At 43.4% G+C, this 20,049-nt stretch overlaps 2 protein-coding genes across 2 annotated transcripts in view; both read right to left on the bottom strand.

Annotated features, from left to right (window-relative positions):
• Positions 1–16,050, bottom strand: part of LOC139575377 (extracellular matrix organizing protein FRAS1-like) — a 370,048-nt gene extending 353,998 nt beyond the window's left edge. The window contains exons 1-2 of the mRNA XM_071400291.1: positions 15,622–16,050; positions 11,913–11,944 (exon numbers count right to left, since the gene is read on the bottom strand). Of these exons, the coding sequence (XP_071256392.1) occupies positions 11,913–11,944; positions 15,622–15,712 (123 nt within the window). The 5' untranslated portion in view covers positions 15,713–16,050. The remainder of the gene's footprint in view (positions 1–11,912; positions 11,945–15,621) is intronic.
• Positions 16,051–17,775: 1,725 nt separating this feature from the next.
• LOC139577312 (large ribosomal subunit protein uL1m-like) overlaps positions 17,776–20,049 on the bottom strand; it is a 20,989-nt gene continuing 18,715 nt past the window's right edge. The window contains exon 9 of the mRNA XM_071404325.1: positions 17,776–17,954. Within this exon, the coding sequence (XP_071260426.1) occupies positions 17,851–17,954 (104 nt within the window). The 3' untranslated portion in view covers positions 17,776–17,850. The remainder of the gene's footprint in view (positions 17,955–20,049) is intronic.

Raw genomic sequence — 20,049 nt, 5'->3', positions numbered from 1 at the left:
GGGCAGAACGACAGATTTTTGCCTTGTCAGCTCGGGGATTCAGTCTTGCAACCTTCCGGGTTACTAGTCCAATGCTCTAACCACTAGGCTACCTGCCGCCAAAACATTAGTCAGGGAGGGAGCCAGAAGTCTATCACACGTTGACCTCATACCTTCCTCTGTCTCCTGGATTTGATAGCAACACAAAAAAACATTACTTTTCCACTGTGGTCTACTACTCGACCCCACAAGACTTTAGGATTACATTATGACAAGTTGGTAGGGGGTTGTAGAGGGTTGGTAGACGGTTGGTAAGGGGTTGGTAGGGGGTTGTAGAGGTTTGGTAGGGGGTTGTAGAGGTTTGGTAGACGGTTGGTAAGGGGTTATAAGGGGTTGGTAGGGGGTTGTAGAGGGTTGTAGGGGGTTGTAGAGGGTTGGTAGGGGGTTGTAGAGGTTTGGTAGACGGTTGGTAAGGGGTTGGTAGGGGGTTGTAGAGGTTTGGTAGACGGTTGGTAAGGGGTTGGTAGGGGGTTGTAGAGGGTTGGTAGGGGGTTGTAGGGGGTTGTAGGGGGTTGTAGAGGGTTGGTAGGGGACTGTAGAGGGTTGGTAGGGGGTTGTAGAGGGTTGGTAGGGGGTTGTAGAGGTTTGGTAGACGGTTGGTAAGGGGTTGTAGAGGGTTGGTAGGGGGTTGTAGAGGGTTGGTAGGGGGTTGTAGAGGGTTGGTAGGGGGTTGTAGAGGTTTGGTAGACGGTTGGTAAGGGGTTGGTAGGGGGTTGTAGAGGGTTGGTAGGGGGTTGTAGAGGTTTGGTAGACGGTTGGTAAGGGGTTATAAGGGGTTGGTAGGGGGTTGTAGAGGGTTGTAGAGGGTTGTAGAGGGTTGATAGGGGGTTGTAGAGGGTTGGTAGGGGGTTGTAGAGGGCTGGTAGGGGGTTGTAGAGGGTTGGTAGGGGGTTGTAGAGGGCTGGTAGGGGGTTGTAGAGGGTTGGTAGGGGGTTGTAGAGGGTTGGTAGGGGGTTGTAGAGGGTTGGTAGGGGGTTGTAGAGGGTTGGTAGGGGGTTGTAGAGGGTTGGTAGGGGGTTGTAGAGGGCTGGTAGGGGGTTGTAGAGGGTTGGTAGGGGGTTGTAGAGGGTTGGTAGGGGGTTGTAGAGGGTTGTAGAGGGTTGTAGAGGGTTGGTAGAGGGTTGGTAGGGGGTTGTAGAGGGTTGGTAGGGGGTTGTAGAGGGTTGGTAGGGGGTTGTAGAGGGTTGGTAGGGGGTTGGTAGGGGGTTGTAGAGGGTTGGTAGGGGGTTGTAGGGGGTTGGTAGGGGGTTGTAGGGGGTTGTAGGGGGTTGTAGAGGGTTGTAGGGGGTTGTAGAGGTTTGGTAGGGGGTTGGTAGGGGGTTGTAGAGGGTTGTAGAGGGTTGTAGGGGGTTGTAGGGGGTTGTAGAGGTTTGTAGGGGGTTGGTAGGGGGTTGTAGAGGGTTGGTAGGGGGTTGTAGGGGGTTGTAGAGGGTTGTAGAGGGTTGGTAGGGGGTTGTAGAGGGTTGTAGAGGGTTGTAGAGGGTTGTAGAGGTTTGGTAGGGGGTTGTAGGGGGTTGTAGGGGGTTGGTAGGGGGTTGGTAGGGGGTTGTAGAGGGTTGGTAGGGGGTTGTAGGGGGTTGTAGGGGGTTGTAGAGGGTTGTAGGGGGTTGTAGAGGTTTGGTAGGGGGTTGGTAGGTGGTTGTAGAGGGTTGTAGAGGGTTGTAGGGGGTTGTAGGGGGTTGTAGAGGTTTGTAGGGGGTTGGTAGGGGGTTGTAGAGGGTTGGTAGGGGGTTGTAGGGGGTTGTAGAGGGTTGTAGAGGGTTGGTAGGGGGTTGTAGAGGGTTGTAGAGGGTTGTAGAGGGTTGTAGAGGGTTGTAGAGGTTTGGTAGGGGGTTGTAGGGGGTTGTAGGGGGTTGGTAGGGGGTTGTAGAGGGTTGTAGAGGGTTGTAGAGGGTTGTAAAGGGTTGTAGAGGTTTGGTAGGGGGTTGTAGATGGGTTGGTAGGGGGTTGTAGGGGGTTGTAGAGGGTTGGTAGGGGGTTGTAGAGGGTTGTAGAGGGTTGGTAGGGGGTTGTAGGGGGTTGTAGAGGGTTGTAGAGGGTTGTAGGGGGTTGTAGAGGGTTGGTAGGGGGTTGTAGGGGGTTGTAGAGGGTTGGTAGGGGGTTGTAGGGGGTTGTAGAGGGTTGGTAAGAAGTTATAAGGGGTTGTAGAGGGTTGGTAGGGGGTTGTAGAGGGTTGGTAGAGGGTTGTAGGGGGTTGTAGAGGGTTGTAGAGGGTTGGTAGGGGGTTGTAGAGGGTTGGTAGGGGGTTTTAGGGGGTTGTAGAGGGTTGGTAGGGGGTTGTAGAGGGTTGGTAGGGGGTTGTAGAGGGTTGGTAAGAAGTTATAAGGGGTTGTAGAGGGTTGGTAGGGGGTTGTAGAGAGTCGGTAAGGGACCCATTTTGTCTACAACGTTTTCCCAAAAAGCACCAGGAAGTACCTGGATGATCGTCAAGACTCCTGGAAGAATGTTCTATGGACAGATTAGTCAAAAGTATAACTTATTGGATGACATGAGTCCCGTTTTATTTAGCAAAAACCAAACACGGCATTCCACAGTGAAAACGTCATACCAAAGTTCAAACGCGGTGATGGTAGAGTGATGGTTCGGGGTCAGCATGGTGGTGGTAGTAGAGACGGTTTGGGGATGCTTTGCTGCCTCAGGACCTGGACCAGTTGCCATCATTGAATGAACCATGAATTCTACAGGCGAATGTCAGGTAATATGTCTGTGAGCTGAAGTGCAAGCTGAGTCATGCAGCAAGACAATGATCCAAAAACACACAAGCAATTCTACATCAGAATAGCTGAAAAGCAACACATTTTAAGTTTTGGCATGGCCTAGTCAAAGTCCAGTCCTAAGTCTCCTTCAGATGTTTTAAAGCAGTTCTGCAAGGAAGAGTGGGCCAACATTCCTCCACAGTGATATGAGAACCTGATCAACAACTACAGGAAGTGTTTGGTTGCAGTCAATGTGGCACAACCAGTTATTGAGTGTAAGGGGGAAATTACTTTATCACACAGGGGGCATTGGGTTTTGCATAACTTGTTTATTAAATAAATGAAAGAGCCTCAATATTTAGTTATTTGTTTGCTCAGGTTCCCTTTATTTCTTATTAGGTGATGGTTGAAGATCTGATAACACTCTGTGTCATAAATAGAACATAATCAGAAAGAGGGAGAATTATATTTTACGGCACTGTACATGGAGACACTGCAGCAACTTTGTATTTATCCTTTATCCTTCTAGGCAAGTCAGTTAAGAACAAATTCTTATTTACAATGACAGCCTACCGGGGAACAGTGGGTTAACTGCCTTGTTCTGGAGCAGAACTACAGATTTTTACCTTGTCAGCTCGGGGATTCGAGAGAGGGGGGTTAGAGAGAGGGGGAGGAGGGAGGGAGAGGGGGGAGGAGATAGGGGGGAGGAGGGGGCAGGAGAGTGGGAACAGGGGGGGGAGGGAGAGGGGGGGAGGGAGGGGGGAGGTGGAGGAGAGAGAGCGGGGAGGAGGGGGCAGGAGAATGGGAACAGGGGGAGGAGGGAGAGGGGGGAGGGAGGGGGGAGGTGGAGGAGAGAGAGCGGGGAGGAGGGAGGGGAGAGGGGGGAGGAGATAGGGGGGAGGAGGGGGCAGGAGAGTGAGAGGAGGGAGAGGGGGGAGGAAGAGGGGGAGAGTAATCTGGGGTTTATGGGCCTATTCACATAGCCACAGACAATAGGTAAACAGACTGACTGCATCTCAAATTGTGCCCTATTCCCTTTGTAGTGCCCTACTTTGGACCAGAAGTAGTGTTCTATTCTTAAACCTTTGACAGGGAATCATACTGAGACTAGAGCCCTGCATAAATTAATCAAACATTTTTTATTTTTTTTTATTTTATTTTACCGTTATTTTACCAGGTAAGTTGACTGAGAACACGTTCTCATTTGCAGCAACGACCTGGGGAATAGTTACAGGGGAGAGGAGGGGGATAAATGAGCCAATTGTAAACTGGGGATTATTAGGTATGTTTATACCTACATAATGTTAAACCTACATACTGTTTATACATCATACAACATTTCAAAACATATGAAGAAAATACTTTATTAACAGAGGTCTCTGATAATTTCTCTGAACTGACCAAAGGGGACCAGAACATCTATTTTCAGAGAGCTCTGTAAGTTGTTCCACATACAGGGCATAAAATAACTAAGAGCAGCTTTTCCCAACTTTGTGGAGACAAAAGGGCCTCCAGTGTTATCCAAGCCCGAGAACGGGATTGGTAATTTGTAAGTCTACATTTAATTAATGATGATAGATACATAGGAAGCTTCTGCATGAGTGCTTTGTAGATAAATAAGATAATGCTGCTTTATCCTTACATACAAAGAGGCCCAACCCACTTTTTGATACAAAACACAATGGTGAGTTCTAGAACCATCACCAGTAATAACCCTAAGAGCCCAATGGTGAGTTCTAGAACCATCCCCAGTAATAAACCTAAGGGCCCAATGGTGAGTTCTAGAACCATCCCCAGTAATAAATCTAAGGGAACAATGGTGAGTTCTAGAACAATCCCCAGTAATAAATCTAAGAGAACAATGGTGAGTTCTAGAACCATCACCAGTAATAACCCTAAGAGCCCAATGGTGAGTTCTAGAACCATCCCCAGTAATAAACCTAAGAGCCCAATGGTGAGTTCTAGAACCATCACCAGTAATAAACCTAAGGGCCCAATGGTGAGTTCTAGAACCATCCCCAGTAATAAACCTAAGGGCCCAATGGTGAGTTCTAGAACCATCACCAGTAATAAACCTAAGAGCCCAATGGTGAGTTCTAGAACCATCACCAGTAATAACCCTAAGAGCCCAATGGTGAGTTCTAGAACCATCCCCAGTAATAAACCTAAGAGCCCAATGGTGAGTTCTAGAACCATCACCAGTAATAACCCTAAGGGCCCAATGGTGAGTTCTAGAACCATCCCCAGTAATTAACCTCAGGGCCCAATGGTGAGTTCTAGAACCATCCCCAGTAATTAACCTCAGGGCCCAATGGTGAGTTCTAGAACCATCCCCAGTAATAAACCTAAGGGCCCAATGGTGAGTTCTAGAACCATCACCAGTAATAAACCTAAGAGCCCAATGGTGAGTTCTAGAACCATCACCAGTAATAACCCTAAGAGCCCAATGGTGAGTTCTAGAACCATCCCCAGTAATAAACCTAAGAGCCCAATGGTGAGTTCTAGAACCATCCCCAGTAATAAACCTAAGAGCCCAATGGTGAGTTCTAGAACCATCCCCAGTAATAAACCTAAGAGCCCAATGGTGAGTTCTAGAACCATCCCCAGTAATAAACCTAAGAGCCCAATGGTGAGTTCTAGAACCATCCCCAGTAATAACCCTAAGGGCCCAATGGAAAACAGCATATATTGGTTTAAATCTGTGTTATGGGACAAAGAAAAAAAGCATGCATTTTGTTTTGTTTGCATTTAGCACTAACTTTAGTTCCAATAGTGACCTCTGCAGTGCTGGAAAATTGGATTTCAAATTTGAAAAGGCTTGGCCAACCTGTATTATCTGCAAACAAATTAATATCACTTCTTTTTTATAGCTTCAGCAATGTTATTTATATAGAAAGTAAACAGTAGTGGGCTGAGTATCAAAACCTTGGGGCACCCCTTTATGTAACTCAAGGAACTCAGATTGGACTCCAATATATAGGGAATAGGGTGTCATTTGGGAAGCAGTCCATTGCTGGAGGCTGAATCAAGGGGCCAAACAGTCGAAGTGAACTGGGAGACAAAGGGTTGAGGACCTCCCAAACACAACATGCCGGAGATGAAACCGGCAGCGTTACAACCGGCCGGTAGGGAGAGGGAGGGAGTGTGGCAGAGCCGGGGGAATAACTAGCTTGTTTGTTTGACTATTAGCCTAGGTATGGTCTGGGGGAGCGGAGGGTGGAGGGGGGGAGACTGCGGAATAGCTAGCGCTAGCTTATTTGTTCGCACATTAGCCTAGCACTGTGTGTTCTGTTTGACAAAGGTTTGCCACTCCTCTCTACTCCACCCCACTATCGTCAGGGCTGTCTGTCTGTGTGGTACGCATGGTGAGAAAAGACTTAGTTCCAGTCCAGGAGCCATGGCAAAGCAGCAACTCATATTAACAGTCCAGCTGTAGTGGAGCGAGGAACTGAAGCTCTTAAAGACAAACTGTTTCAATGGAAGTCTTACATTAAAGTTTACACCGACGCTTATATTTAAAGTGACTTACAGTCATGCGTGTATACATTTAATGTATGGGTGGTCCCAGGAATTGAACCTTCTATCCTGGTGTTACAAGCACCATGCTCTACCAACTGAGCTACAAAGGATCACTAACTCTCGAGAAGCTCTGTTGCAAAGTTAGCTATATAGGGTACAACCATCATGTGTCCTCTTTTCATAAAGTCTAATCGTCTGGATATTTGAGAGGCACAAACCTGATTCTAAATGCCTGGGTAATGGAGATTGTAGGGTTACCGTTAAGCCCTGCACAACTAACGTGCTGTTTCCCATTTAACAACAGAAATAAATTATGCTCAACTGGGACCACTGGCCAAAGTGATTTATTTTGAGAAAACACAACGCATGGAGAGTACATTATACATCTGTTACACTGGTGCCGTGACTCGTCTTCTTGTCTTCGCCGGACGTCACGTGGAGGGATCGGAGACCCGGCTTCAAGAAGTACTGTGGTTGCTGATGCACGCCAGAGGCCTAGGTTTCGCATTCTGCGCAAGTGGAGTTCTCAGGGAGCTCCTGGTAGCATGAGTGAGTGAGGAATATAATATACTGTTTATTAGTTGTATATGGGGCTGTTATGATTATTTAGTGATGTAATTGTGCTGTTACGCTAGTAACCTTCGGAAGCCAATTAACGTGAGGGTGATGCCATTTTCTACCACACGGTGGCGACAACTATTAAGGCGTTTCTTGTTACTTTTCTGTGTTGATTCTTGGTCTTGTTAGACAACTACTAACTTTTATTTTGAGTGCATTATGTTCATGCTGAATGTGCATTATGTTCAAGTGTTCATATTGATTGTGATAATTTTCATTTATTTATTTTTTGGACTTAATATTTACAACAACAACAAGAAAAGAAAAACAAATGTTTTTATTTTTTTTATTTTAAAAATGGAAAGTTTTGCGAGAGGTAGCGGTTACATTGATGCTGTTGACCCGGATCACTGGTTGCTGCGGAAAAGGTCGAAGGGGGTGGTGAGTGTAACCGATGTGAAATGGCTAGCTAGTTAGCGGTGGTGCGCGCTAATAGCCTTTCAATCGGTGACGTCACTTGCTCTGAGACCTTGAAGTAGTGGTTCCCCTTGCTCTGCAAGGGCTGTGGCTTTTGTGGAGCGATGGGTAACGATGCTTCGTGGGTGACTGTTGTTGATGTGTGCAGAGGGTCCCTGGTTCGCGAGAGGGACAGTCTAAAGTTATACTGTTACATTGGTTATCTAGACCCCTCAAACTCAACTCTGGACCGCCAAGCCAGTTACAATGCGTTTTTTCATTGTTCCCCTCTAATCAGGGGCTTATTTAGATCTGGGACACCAGGGGGGTGCAATTAACAATCGGTTATAGGATAAAAACACAGGCTTCGAACCTCGTAGGGTCAGAGTTCAATAACCCTGCTCTAGGCCAGTATTGGCCATTTTTTTCGTACACGTACTTTTTTAGATGTAGCTACTACTTTTAATTATCCATTCAATTCAATTAATCAATTAACTGGGCGGGTTTCCCGGAAACAGATTAATCAATTAACTGGGCGGGTTTCCCGGAAACAGATTAATCAATTAACTGGGCGGGTTTCCCGGAAACAGATTAATCAATTAACTGGGCGGGTTTCCCGGAAACAGATTAATCAATTAACTGGGACGGGTTTCCCGGAAACAGATTAATCAATTAACTAGGCGGGTTTCCCGGAAACAGATTAGGCCTAGAATCTCCATTGAAAGTGCTTTGTAGTCAAGGACTAGATTCAACCTGTGTCTAGGAAACACCCCTATATATTTGTAAAACAAAAACTACAGTTTACTATAAAATACTATAGTACATGCTACAGTACCTTCGGGAAAGTATTCAGACCAATTGACTTGTCCACATTTTATTACGTTATAGCCTTACTCTAAAATGTATTAAATAAAATCAAAATCCTCAGCAATCTACACATAATATCCCATAGTGACAAAGTGAAAACAGGTTTCTTTTTAATTTTTAGCAAATTTCTAAAAAATTAAAAACAGAAATACATTATTTACATAAGTATTCAGACTTTGCTATGAGACTCGAAATTGAGCTCAGGTGCATCCTGTTTCCATTGATCATCCTTGAACTGTTTCTACAACTTCATTGGAGTCCACTTGTGGTAAATTTAATGGATTGGACATGATTTGGAAAGGCACACACCTGTCTATATAAGGTCCCACAGTTGACAGTGCATGTCAGAACAAAAACCCAAGCCATGAGGTCAAAGGAATTTTCCGTAGCGCTCCGAGACAGGATTGTGTCGAGGCACAGATCTGGGGAAGGTACAAAAACATTCTGCAGCGTTGAAAGTCCCGAAGAACACACACCATTCTCTGGTCTGATGAAACAAAGATTGAACTCTTTGGCCTGAATGCCAAGCGTCACGTCTGGAGGAAACATGGCACTATCCCTACGGTGAACAGCATCATGCTGTGGGGATGTTTCTCAGCAGCAGGGACTGGGAGACTAGTCATGATCGAGGTAAAGATGAACGGAGCAATGTACAGAGAGATCCTTGATGAAAACCTCCAGAGCGCTCAGGACCTCAGACTGGGGTGAAGGTTCACCTTCCATCAGGACGACCTTAAGCACACAGCCAAGACAATGCAGGAATGGCTTCAGGACAAGTCTCTGAATGTCCTTGAGTGACCCAGCCAGAGCCTGGACTTGAACCCGATTGAACATCTCTGGAGAGACCTGAAAATAGCTGTGCAGCGATGCTCCCCATCCAACCTGACAGAGCTTGAGAGGATCTTCAGGGAAGGATGGGAGAAACTCCCTAAATACAGGTGTGCCAAGCTTGTAGCGTCATACCCAAGAAGACTCAGGGCTGTAATCACTGCCAAAAGTGCTTCAACAAAGTACTGAGTAAAGGGTCTGAATACTTATGTAAATGTGATATTTAAGTTATTTATTTTTTATACATTTGCAAACATTTCTAAAAACCTGTTTTTGCTTTGTCACTTTGGGTATTGTGTGTAGATTGATGAGGGGGAAAAAATAAAAAATCTATTTTAGAATAAGGCTGTAACGTAACAAAACATGTAAAAAGTCAAGGTACTTGTTGTCTTCCATCCGATGTTTGTTTTTTCGTCCTCTTCCTCTCTCCTTCATGCTGTCCTCCTCTCCCACCCTTCAACCACTACCTTAACCTCCCTCCCTCACTCCATCTCTCATCTCTCTTTCCTTCTGTCCTCCTCTCCCACTCCTCTTTCCTTATATCCTCCTCTCCCACCTCTTTCCTTCTGTCCGCCTCTCCCACCCCTCTGTCCTCCTCTCCCACTCCTCTTTCCTTATATCCTCCTCTCCCACTCCTCTTTCCTTATATCCTCCTCTCCCACCTCTTTCCTTCTGTCCTCCTCTCCCACTCCTCTTTCCTTATATCCTCCTCTCCCACCTCTTTCCTTCTGTCCTCCTCTCCCACCCCTCTTTCCTTCTGTCCTCCTCTCCCACCCCTCTTTCCTTCTGTCCTCCTCTCCCACTCATCTTTCCTTATATCCTCCTCTCCCACCTCTTTCCTTCTGTCCTCCTCTCCCACCTCTTTCCTTCTGTCCTCCTCTCCCACCTCTTTCCTCCTGTACTCCTCTCCCACCTCTATTTCCTTCCGTCCTCATCTCCCACCCTACTTTCCTTCTGTCCTCATCTCCCACCCCTCTTTCCTTCTGGCCTCCTCTCCCACCTCACCCTTCAATCACTCCCTCCTCATCCCCTATTAATGTTCTCTCTAATTGCGGACGAGGAGTGTAATTATATAGTGGCTGTACCGTGCCACTGCACACCACTAACTTCTTTCCCAATCAGTGTTCTGTGTGTTCTTAAAGCTTATAGGAGGACAGAGAGAGTGAGTTTAATAAAATATATATATATACAAAAAAGTATCTTTATTTAATGAGAGTGAGAGATTGAAAGATAGAGAGAGAGAGAACAGAGAGAGAGAACGGGAGTGAGAGAAAGAAAAACAGGAGACAGAGAAAGAGAACAGAGAGAGAGAACGGGAGTGAGAGAGAAATATAGGAGAGAGAGAACAGAGAGAGAGAATGGGAGTGAGAGAGAACGATAGGAGAGAGAGAACAGAGAGAGAACAGAGAGAGAGAATGGGAGTGAGAGACAGAAAGATAGGAGAGAGAGAGAACGGAAGCGAGAGAGAAAAAGACAGGAGAGAGAACAGAGAGAGAGAATGGGAGTGAGAGAGGGAAAGAGAGAGAGAACAGAGAGAGAGAACGGGAGTGAGAGAAAGATAGGAGAGAGAGAGAAAGACAGGAGAGAGAACAGAGAGAGAGAACAGGAGTGAGAGAGAGATAGGAGAGAGAGAACAGAAAGAGAGAGAGATAAAGAAAGGAGAGAGAGAGAGAGAGAGAGAACGGAAGAGAGATAGATAAAGAAAGGAGAGAGAGAGAGCTGTTCTGTTCTGCAGCTCTACGCTAACCTTTACTGTAATTACGTTGATCACACAGCGGCGGGAAGCAGGAATTTGTCATTACCCGCCAATCGCCATTAAACCTGTGTGTAAAGCCGCCAGGGAACCACAACACTACCTCTGAGAACCGTGTTACACCGTGTTTTAAGAGCGATTACCTGTTGTTTCAGGGGAGAAAAGCAGGGTTTGTGCCAAAAACACACTCTGTTTGTAATAATGGTGTTGGTTCTTTCCTCAGAAGGTTTTCAGAAGCTTCAATACCAGTTTGTAGGCCTACACTGCAGAGTTCCAGCTTCAATACCAGTTTGTAGGCCTACACTGCAGAGTTCCAGCTTCAATACCAGTTTGTAGGCCTACACTGCAGAGTTCCAGCTTCAATACCAGTTTGTAGACCTACACTGCAGAGTTCCAGCTTCAATACCAGTTTGTAGGCCTACACTGCAGAGTTCCAGCTTCAATACCAGTTTGTAGGCCTACACTGCAGAGTTCCAGCTTCAATACCAGTTTGTAGGCCTACACTGCAGAGTTCCAGCTTCAAAATCAATACCAGACTCTTTGAACTTTAAAAATGCATGATTTTCTCCTACAGTGCTCAGACATCCATATAGCTTCGTCCATAACCTTCTCCTACAGTGCTCAGACATCCATATAGCTTCCTCCATAACCTTCTCCTACAGCGCTCAGACATCCATATAGCTTCCTTCATAAATAGTAGTAGGAGACAAGCAACCATCTAGTCCTGCGACCGAAATGACACTCTCCTCCCTATTTAGTGCACTCCTTTTGACCAGAGTCCTATGGGCCCCAGTGAAAGGTAGTGCACTATATAGAGAATAGGGTGGCAGTTGGGACACCTAGTAGTCATATCCTCTTCACTATTAATGATTCACAAAGTCAGCAGCAGCTATGCATTATTAACCAGCTACATCTCAGACAACGGTTGAGTGAAACAATCCCCCCCACAGATAGGAAGTAGGAAGACCCCGTCACCGTAACCCTGCTTTAGAAACACTACCTCGGGTAACACGTTCCCTACATAATGTATGAGTTAATACACCGTAATAGATAATGCATCGCAGCTCTACCTCTAGGCATCAGCACCAATGAGAAACGGGCCCCGCGTCATCATTCTGAGACGGTTAGAAGAGAAGGAGACAATAGAGACATGATGAAATGAAAGGGATGTGGGAAGGAATGAAGAAAACACTTACCGCAAACAGAGATCCCTGATAGACACATGCTCCTGTGGGAGTGAGGAGAAAACCATAACTTTAACATAAAGTTCAAAGGTCATTCTAGTACAATTACAAGTATGCACTTAAGGTCTTCTACCTACAGTTGAAGTCAGAAGTTTACATACACTTATGTTGCAGTCATTAAAACTTGTTTTTCAACCACTCCACAAATGTCTTGTTAACAAACTATAGTTTTGGCAAGTCGTTTAGGCCATTACTTTGTGCATGACACAAGTCATTTTTCAAAAAATTGTTTACAGAGATTATTTCACTTACAATTCAGTGTATCACAATTCCAGTGGGTCAGAAGTTTACATACACTAAGTTGACTGTGCCTTTGAACAGCTTGGAAAATTCCAGAAAATGATGTAATGGCTTTAGAAGATTCTGATAGGCTAATTGACATCATTTGAGTCAATTGGATGCGTACCTGTGGATGTATTTCATGGCCTACCTTCAAACTCAGTGTCTCTTTGCTTGACATCAATGGAAAATCATAAGAAATCAGCGAAGACCTCAGAAAAAAAATTGTAGACCTCCACATGTCTGGTTCATCCTTGGGACCAATTTCCAAATGCCTGAAGGTACCATGTTCATCTGTACAAACAATAGTACGCAAGTATAAACACCATGGGACCACGCAGCCGTCATACCGCTCAGGAAGGAGACGCATTCTGTCTCCTAGAGATGAACGTACTTTGGTGCGAAAAGTGCAAATCAATCCCAGAACAACAATAAAGGACCTTGTGAAGATGCTGGAGGAAACAGGTACAAAAGTATCTATATCCACAGTAAAACGAGTCCTATATCGACATAACCTGAAAGCCCGCTCAGCAAGGAAGAAGCCACTGCTCCAAAATAGCCATAAAAAAGCCAGACTACGGTTTGCAACTGCACATGAAACGTCCTCTGGTCTGATGAAACAAAAATAGAACTGTTTGGCCATAATGACCATCGTTATGTTTGGAGGAAAAAGGGGGAGGCTTGCAAGCCGAAGAACACCATCCCAACCGTGAAGCATGGGGGTGGCAGCATCATGTTGTGGGGGTGCTTTGCTGCAGGAGGGACTGGTGCACTTCACAAAATAGATGGCATCATGAGGCAGGAAAATTATGTGGATATATTGAAGCAACATCTCAAGACATCAGTCAGGAAGTTAAAGCTTGGTTGTAAATGGGTCTTCCAAATGGATAATGACCCAAAGAATACTTCCAAAGTTGAGGCAAAATGGCTTAAGGACAACAAAGTCAAGGTATTGGAGTGGCCATCACAAAGCCCTGACCTCAATCCTATAGAAAATGTGTGTGGGCAGAACTGAAAAAGCGAGTGCTAACAAGGAGGCCTACAAACCTGACTCAGTTACACCAGCTCTGTCAGGAGGAATGGGCCAAATTTCACCAAACTTATTGTGGGAAACTTGTGGAAGGCTACCCGAAACGTTTGACCCAAGTTAAACAAATTCAAGGCAATGCTACCAAATACTAATTGAGTATATGTAAACTTCTGACCCACTGGGAATGTGATGAAAGAAATAAAAGCTGAAATAAATCATTCTCTCTACTATTATTCTGACATTTCACATTCTTAATAAAATTAAGTGGTGATCCTAACTGACCTAGGAATTGTTAACCAGGATTAAATGTCAGGAATTGTGAAAAACTGAGTTTAAATGTATTTGGCTAAGGTGTATGTAAACTTCCGACTTCAACTGTACATCAATATTACACTAGGACCAGAGTAGGTAAGCGGTGTTACAAGCGTGTGTGTCCACCGGAGTCAGTGAGGTTAACTTACTCTGAACTCCACAGCAGGTTGTAGCCATTCAAAAAGTAAACAGTGATGTAAACAATGGAGCGGCCATGAATCTCCTTGCTCAATTGGAAGAGTTAATCGTTGACAAAACAAACTATAGTTGCTGTGGCTGTGTGCACACGCTTCAATACATCTGGAGCTGGGGCTGACAAAACATTGACTGGGGAAATCTGATCTTGGGAAAGTGTCACTCTGAGAGTTGAACAGACTTCACACAGTCACAACACTGGAAGAGAACAACGGTGGTGTATATGTGACTAACCATCTGCCCCGTCTGTCGACACATACAGTGCATTCTGTATGTTTATACAGTTTACTACAGAATACTATAGTTCTTACTACAGTGCCTTCGGAAAGTATTCAGACCCCTTGAATTGTTCCACATTTTGTTACGTTACAGCCTTATACTAAAATTGATTTAAAAAATAATAATAATCCTTCATCAATCTACACACTGCCAAATTAGTGTTGTTTTAATGGGGCTGCCACAGCAGTGTTGTTTTAATGGGGCTTCCATAGTAGTGTTGTTTAAATGGGGCTGCCATAGTAGTGTTGTTTAAATGGGGCTGCCAAATTAGTGTTGTTTAAATGGGGCTGCCATAGTAGTGTTGTTTAAATGGGGCTGCCATAGTAGTGTTGTTTTAAGGAGGCTGTCATAGTAGTGTTATTTTAATGGGGCTGCCATAGTAGTGTTGTTTTAATGGGGCTGTAATTGTAGTGTTGTTTTTTTATGGGGCTGCCATAGTAGTGTTATTTTAATGGGGCTGCCATAGTAGTGTTGTTTTAATGGGGCTGTAATTGTAGTATTGTTTTAATGGGGCTGCCATAGTAGTGTTGTTTTAATGGGGCTGCCACAGTAGTGTTATTTTAATGGGGTTGCCATAGTAGCGTTGTTTTAATGTGGTTGCCATAGTAGTACAGCACCCCTGACTAAGACTACCTTAGTCCACTGGGCTAGGCTTTCCTTAAGATTTTTGAGAAGAAAAAAAAAACTCTACAAATTGATTATGGCAGCCCCCTCTACAAATCTTTTTGGCTGTTATAATTTATTATGAAAGATATTATTAAGCTTCACACATGCTTATAACAGGTAACAAAACATACCTGCAGGCTGTCAGTAAAGTGTGATAGCCACAGGAGTCTGACCGAGTCGCCCTGTGGGAAAGGGCACCACATCTACAGCTAAGCCTTATTGCCCTATGCTCCTGCAGAGACGCCTTACTGTGGTCCCACATTTCAATATCAGATGGGTTATAATGCAATGTTTCCTAATTAATTTGACTGAACCGTGATAGAATACGCGTTTCAATGATAAGGTAAAAGCCTAGGGTCATTATATTTGGGTTATAGTAAAGCAAGTTTATTTAGGAATGAGGGTGTGAGTGACTCCCTGTGGGGAATTTGATCAATTCAATCTGAATTGGACAGATTGCAGATTAGGACGTGATTATAATATCTGAGCAGTAATACCAGTCATTCAGATGCTGATTCTGAAATGGGACATTTCTTCCCACAGGGAAAAGATAGCAAAGGGAGCCAACTGGTTTAGATGTGATTATCAGACTGAGTGGTTCATACCTATGTAATAACAGATATAGGCAATTCTTTAACGTAATAATGCCTTGAGTTATATTTCTGTTTTAGAATGTCAATAATAAATTGCCCAACCAGATAGAATGTTTGATGCAGAAAATATATTTAGAGCATAAACACAGTCAAATAGACTACATATTAGCAACTTTGCGCAATCGACTAAATTATAAAGAATAGACTCATAGCTTATAACCTTTTTTTGAAGGCATATTAGATATGTTATTTACATAATCAGTTAATATATTGTTAATTCACTTGATTTAAGAGCCAAAATACCCACCTTCTATTCCTGGAGTGTCGGTGAGAATTCCAGCCAAAGCGGCTACGAAGATCCATCCTAAACCCATGTTCACCGCATACATACAAGACATTAAATCCAACGGTGCTGAATGCAGTATCTTACTAGTTCAAATCACACCGATTCTCAAATAGAATTATTTGGTTCCCCGGAAGTTCCAGATAAACAATAACACCGAGAAAAGTAGGCAGTGTGTGTTTGACCGGGCTAGAGAATAGTTCGCATGTTGAGCTACGCGTAAAGACAGCAGGTAGGACAAACGGGGACCCTCTCTCCCTCTCTGAAAAACGGTGCGGGTCTGGACTCTGGAGAAAAGGGAATGCAGACGCAACTGTTCGCGGTCGGCGAAACTTCAAGACAAAAAAACGCAGGTGTCACCGACCGTAGATTTAAAAGCGGTACACTGTGACGACGGGCTAAAATCCCTCTGGAAATCATATAATTATCCAGTGACCTCCGCTGCGCAAGAAGCGGGCCGACGCTATAAAGTTAGTTGCTATACAGCCTCTCCTCTCTCCAAACTGACTCACTCCACCGGGAGGATTAAACGCAGTAGGGGTAGAAATGTATGATGTTCCGTCTGCTCATTGAATACAAGACAGAGCTATGCATATACCCCCATTTAAAAAGGACAGCTAGTTTACATATCTCTCATTCCGATAACGTCATGCTTGAACGGGCCCAATATGATAGGCTACTACCATAATGTTATTATGAGTTAAAATCTAATTTTATTTGTTACATACACATGATTAGCAGATGTTAATGCGAGTATAGCGAAATGGTTGTGCTTCTAGTTCCGACCATGCAGGAATATCCAACAAGTAATCTAACAATTTCACAACAACTACCTTACACACACAAGTGTAAAGGAATTAATAAGAATATGTAGATAAAAATATATGAATAAGTGATGGTACAGAACGGCATAGGCAAGATGCAGTAGATGGTATAGAGTACAGTATATACATATGAGATGAGTAATGTAGGGTATGTAAACATTATATAAAGTGGCATTGTTTAAAGTTGCTAGTGATACATTTATTACATCCCTTTTTTCATTATTTAAGTGGCTAAAGATTTGAGTCAGTATGTTGAGTTTTATTAGGGGCAATGGTGCAAGACGACATCAACACTCCTTTGGGAATAGCTGTATTGTAGCTATTGTATTATAGTGTTTAGACATTAGGCATAAATAACATTGGCTACTGGATTAAATGACCATTGTGGTCAATCGCCGTCAAGTCAGAGAGCGCGCTCTAAAGACAGTCTGAGCTGAGATTCATTAGGGTGGGGGGGAGAGGTCACGTGAGAGCAACCTAATATTCAATCAACGGCAAAACGCCTTTTTTGTCCCCAGCCATTTGAAAGCAAGAAAATAAATTAAAATGACTCGTGGACTTTTCCATGTGAAAACAACAGTTGCCACCTCTGCCCCGTGTATGCTGAGATCCTCAGCGTTCTCTCCAAGTGAAGTTATGTGCATCGCTGCGGGAAGTAGGGGGAACTGAAAAATCAGAATACTTTTAAAATTAAATATGATTATTTTCACAAAAAGCAGTGTACTGGGCCTTTAATAGTTCTGTATTAGAGGACCGATATAGATGTCTGTAGCGGGGCACCCCCAAACATCTTCCCCGTGGCTATGGCTATGTGCAATGAAAAATGATATTAAAAGAAGCCATTTAGATTGGGATTGGCCTTCTATCCAAATGCATCACCCTAGAAGTGATCTGAACTACTGTTTATCCAAAAGCCAATCATTGTGAATCCACGTGTTTATTCATTCATTCACGTTCATGGACTGACTACATCCAGGCAGCTGATATTTAAGTGAGGCTCAGACTTGGGCAGACCATAATAATAGCTGTCCTCTTAATACATGTTGATACTGCCATCTGGTGTTGCAAAAGAGGATCTATATTCAGTCAGTGTATCATTGAATCATTCCCTGACCTATACAATATTCTATTAATAGCAATTACATTTATAATGTTAGTTATTGAGCAGACTCTCTTATCCAGTAGTCTCCTTCGGCCATCCTTTACTCACAAGATCACATTCTATACCAGGCAACATTATCCAGAGTGATTTAAAGTCAATTCTAAATATGAAAATGTCCACAAGACAGTCAAGTAAACCATAATAATCATCACACTTTATTCAATACAGTATACACAGCCAGTAATACATAACATCACAAGGAACACTTCAAGCATCCTTATTTGTTGGGGTTTTCTGTACGAGGTCTTCACTCTTAAAGAGCAAGGCTTCACTCGCTTGACTACTGACGATCGCTCGCTCTATGAAATGTCCTGCGGAGGCAAAGGGAAGAGAGAAGGGGTGTCAGATACAGCTTGGCACAGTGCCTAGGTCTAGTCTATTGGTAATGCTGCAGTCCCTGATCTACATACACCCCGGAGCAGAGGGGGATCCATCCCCTTCCTGTCCCTCTAAACAGTCTTAAACATGTTCCTTCATTTCATAATATTAAAAATACTAAGTAGGGGATTCCATGTAGATGTACATATAGACAGCTGTACTAGTCTTCTGGGTTCTAAGTAGGGAATTACATCATGGATATATCAGTGGAGACCACCTCTTCTAGAGCAAAAGGAAACAACATTTCTCTATATACTCAGCCAGGGAAAGGAAGAATCATGTCTAAACCAATTTAGGATGGTTAATTTTATAACTTGAGATTAAGCTGAATTTATCTATGATCTTCAATGCGTTTGAGAGAAATTGAAATATAGCAAAATATCGTCTATGTATAACGAGATGACGTGATCAGCAGATTTTAGGGAAATTGGTGTTTCCTTCGATTGACGAATTGCCTTGGCAAGGGGTTCAATGACCAATAAAAATAGCAAAGGATATATTGGATCGCCTTGTCTGCTGCTTCTAGTGATGCTGAACAGAGCAGATATTGCTTGTTAGAACTATGGCTGATGGGATTGGCATACAGTATTTTAATCATGTGAATGAAATGTGAGCCAATTCCCATATGTTCAGACCAGAGATATGACCATTCTAGTTGATCAAAATCCTTTTCTACATCAAGAGATAAAGCAGCCCTAAGAGCTGTTGTTTCTGATGAAGCATTTAAGATATGTAATAGTGGACGGAGGTTTTCCGAAGATAAACGTTTTTTAACAAAACCCGCTTTGGTTGTGATCGAGAGATGGGACGACAACATTTTGGAAAACAGTTTTATATTTTTTGTTAATCAAAAATAGGGGAAGAATCATGTCTAAACCACTTGGTGAGAACACAGTGGCATCCTTACCTTTTTCTTATAAAAGCAGAATTAGTGCTGTATTCACATCTCTCCTAAATGAACGGCTGTGTTAATCATAATAGTCTATAATAGTTCTAGAACACCTCCATATGGTCTATAATAGTTCTAGAACACCTCCATATGGTCTATAATAGTTCTAGAACACCTCCACATGGTCTATAATAGTTCTAGAACACCTCCACATGGTCTATAATAGTTCTAGAACACCTCCATATGGTCTATAATAGTTCTAGAACACCTCCATATGGTCTATAATAGTTCTAGAACACCTCCACATGGTCTATAATAGTTCTAGAACACCTCCACGTGGTCTATAATAGTTCTAGAACACCTCCATATGGTCTATAATAGTTCTAGAACACCTCCACATGGTCTATAATAGTTCTAGAACACCTCCATATGGTCTATAATAGTTCTAGAACACCTCCACATGGTCTATAATAGTTCTAGAACACCTCCATATGGTCTATAATAGTTCTAGAACACCTCCATATGGTCTATAATAGTTCTAGAACACCTCCATATGGTCTATAATAGTTCTAGAACACCTCCATGTGGTCTATAATAGTTCTAGAACACCTCCATATGGTCTATAATAGTTCTAGAACACCTCCATGTGGTCTATAATAGTTCTAGAACACCTCCATGTGGTCTATAATAGTTCTAGAACACCTCCATATGGTCCATAATAGTAGAACACCTCCATATGGTCTATAATAGTTCTAGAACACCTCCATGTGGTCTATAATAGTTCTAGAACACCTCCATGTGGTCTATAATAGTTCTAGAACACCTCCATGTGGTCTATAATAGTTCTAGAACACCTCCATGTGGTCTATAATAGTTCTAGAACACCTCCATGTGGTCTATAATAGTTCTAGAACACCTCCATGTGGTCTATAATAGTTCTAGAACACCTCCATATGGTCTATAATAGTTCTAGAACACCTCCATATGGTCTATAATAGTTCTAGAACACCTCCATACGGTCTATAATAGTTCTAGAACACCTCCATATGGTCTATAATAGTTCTAGAACACCTCCATATGGTCTATAATAGTTCTAGAACACCTCCATATGGTCTATAATAGTTCTAGAACACCTCCAT

Source organism: Salvelinus alpinus, chromosome 5 (assembly GCF_045679555.1).
Source record: "Salvelinus alpinus chromosome 5, SLU_Salpinus.1, whole genome shotgun sequence".
Classification (NCBI taxonomy): Eukaryota; Metazoa; Chordata; class Actinopteri; order Salmoniformes; family Salmonidae; genus Salvelinus; species Salvelinus alpinus.
Note: the sequence above shows the minus strand (reverse complement) of the source record. Positions and strands in the feature narration are given on the sequence as shown.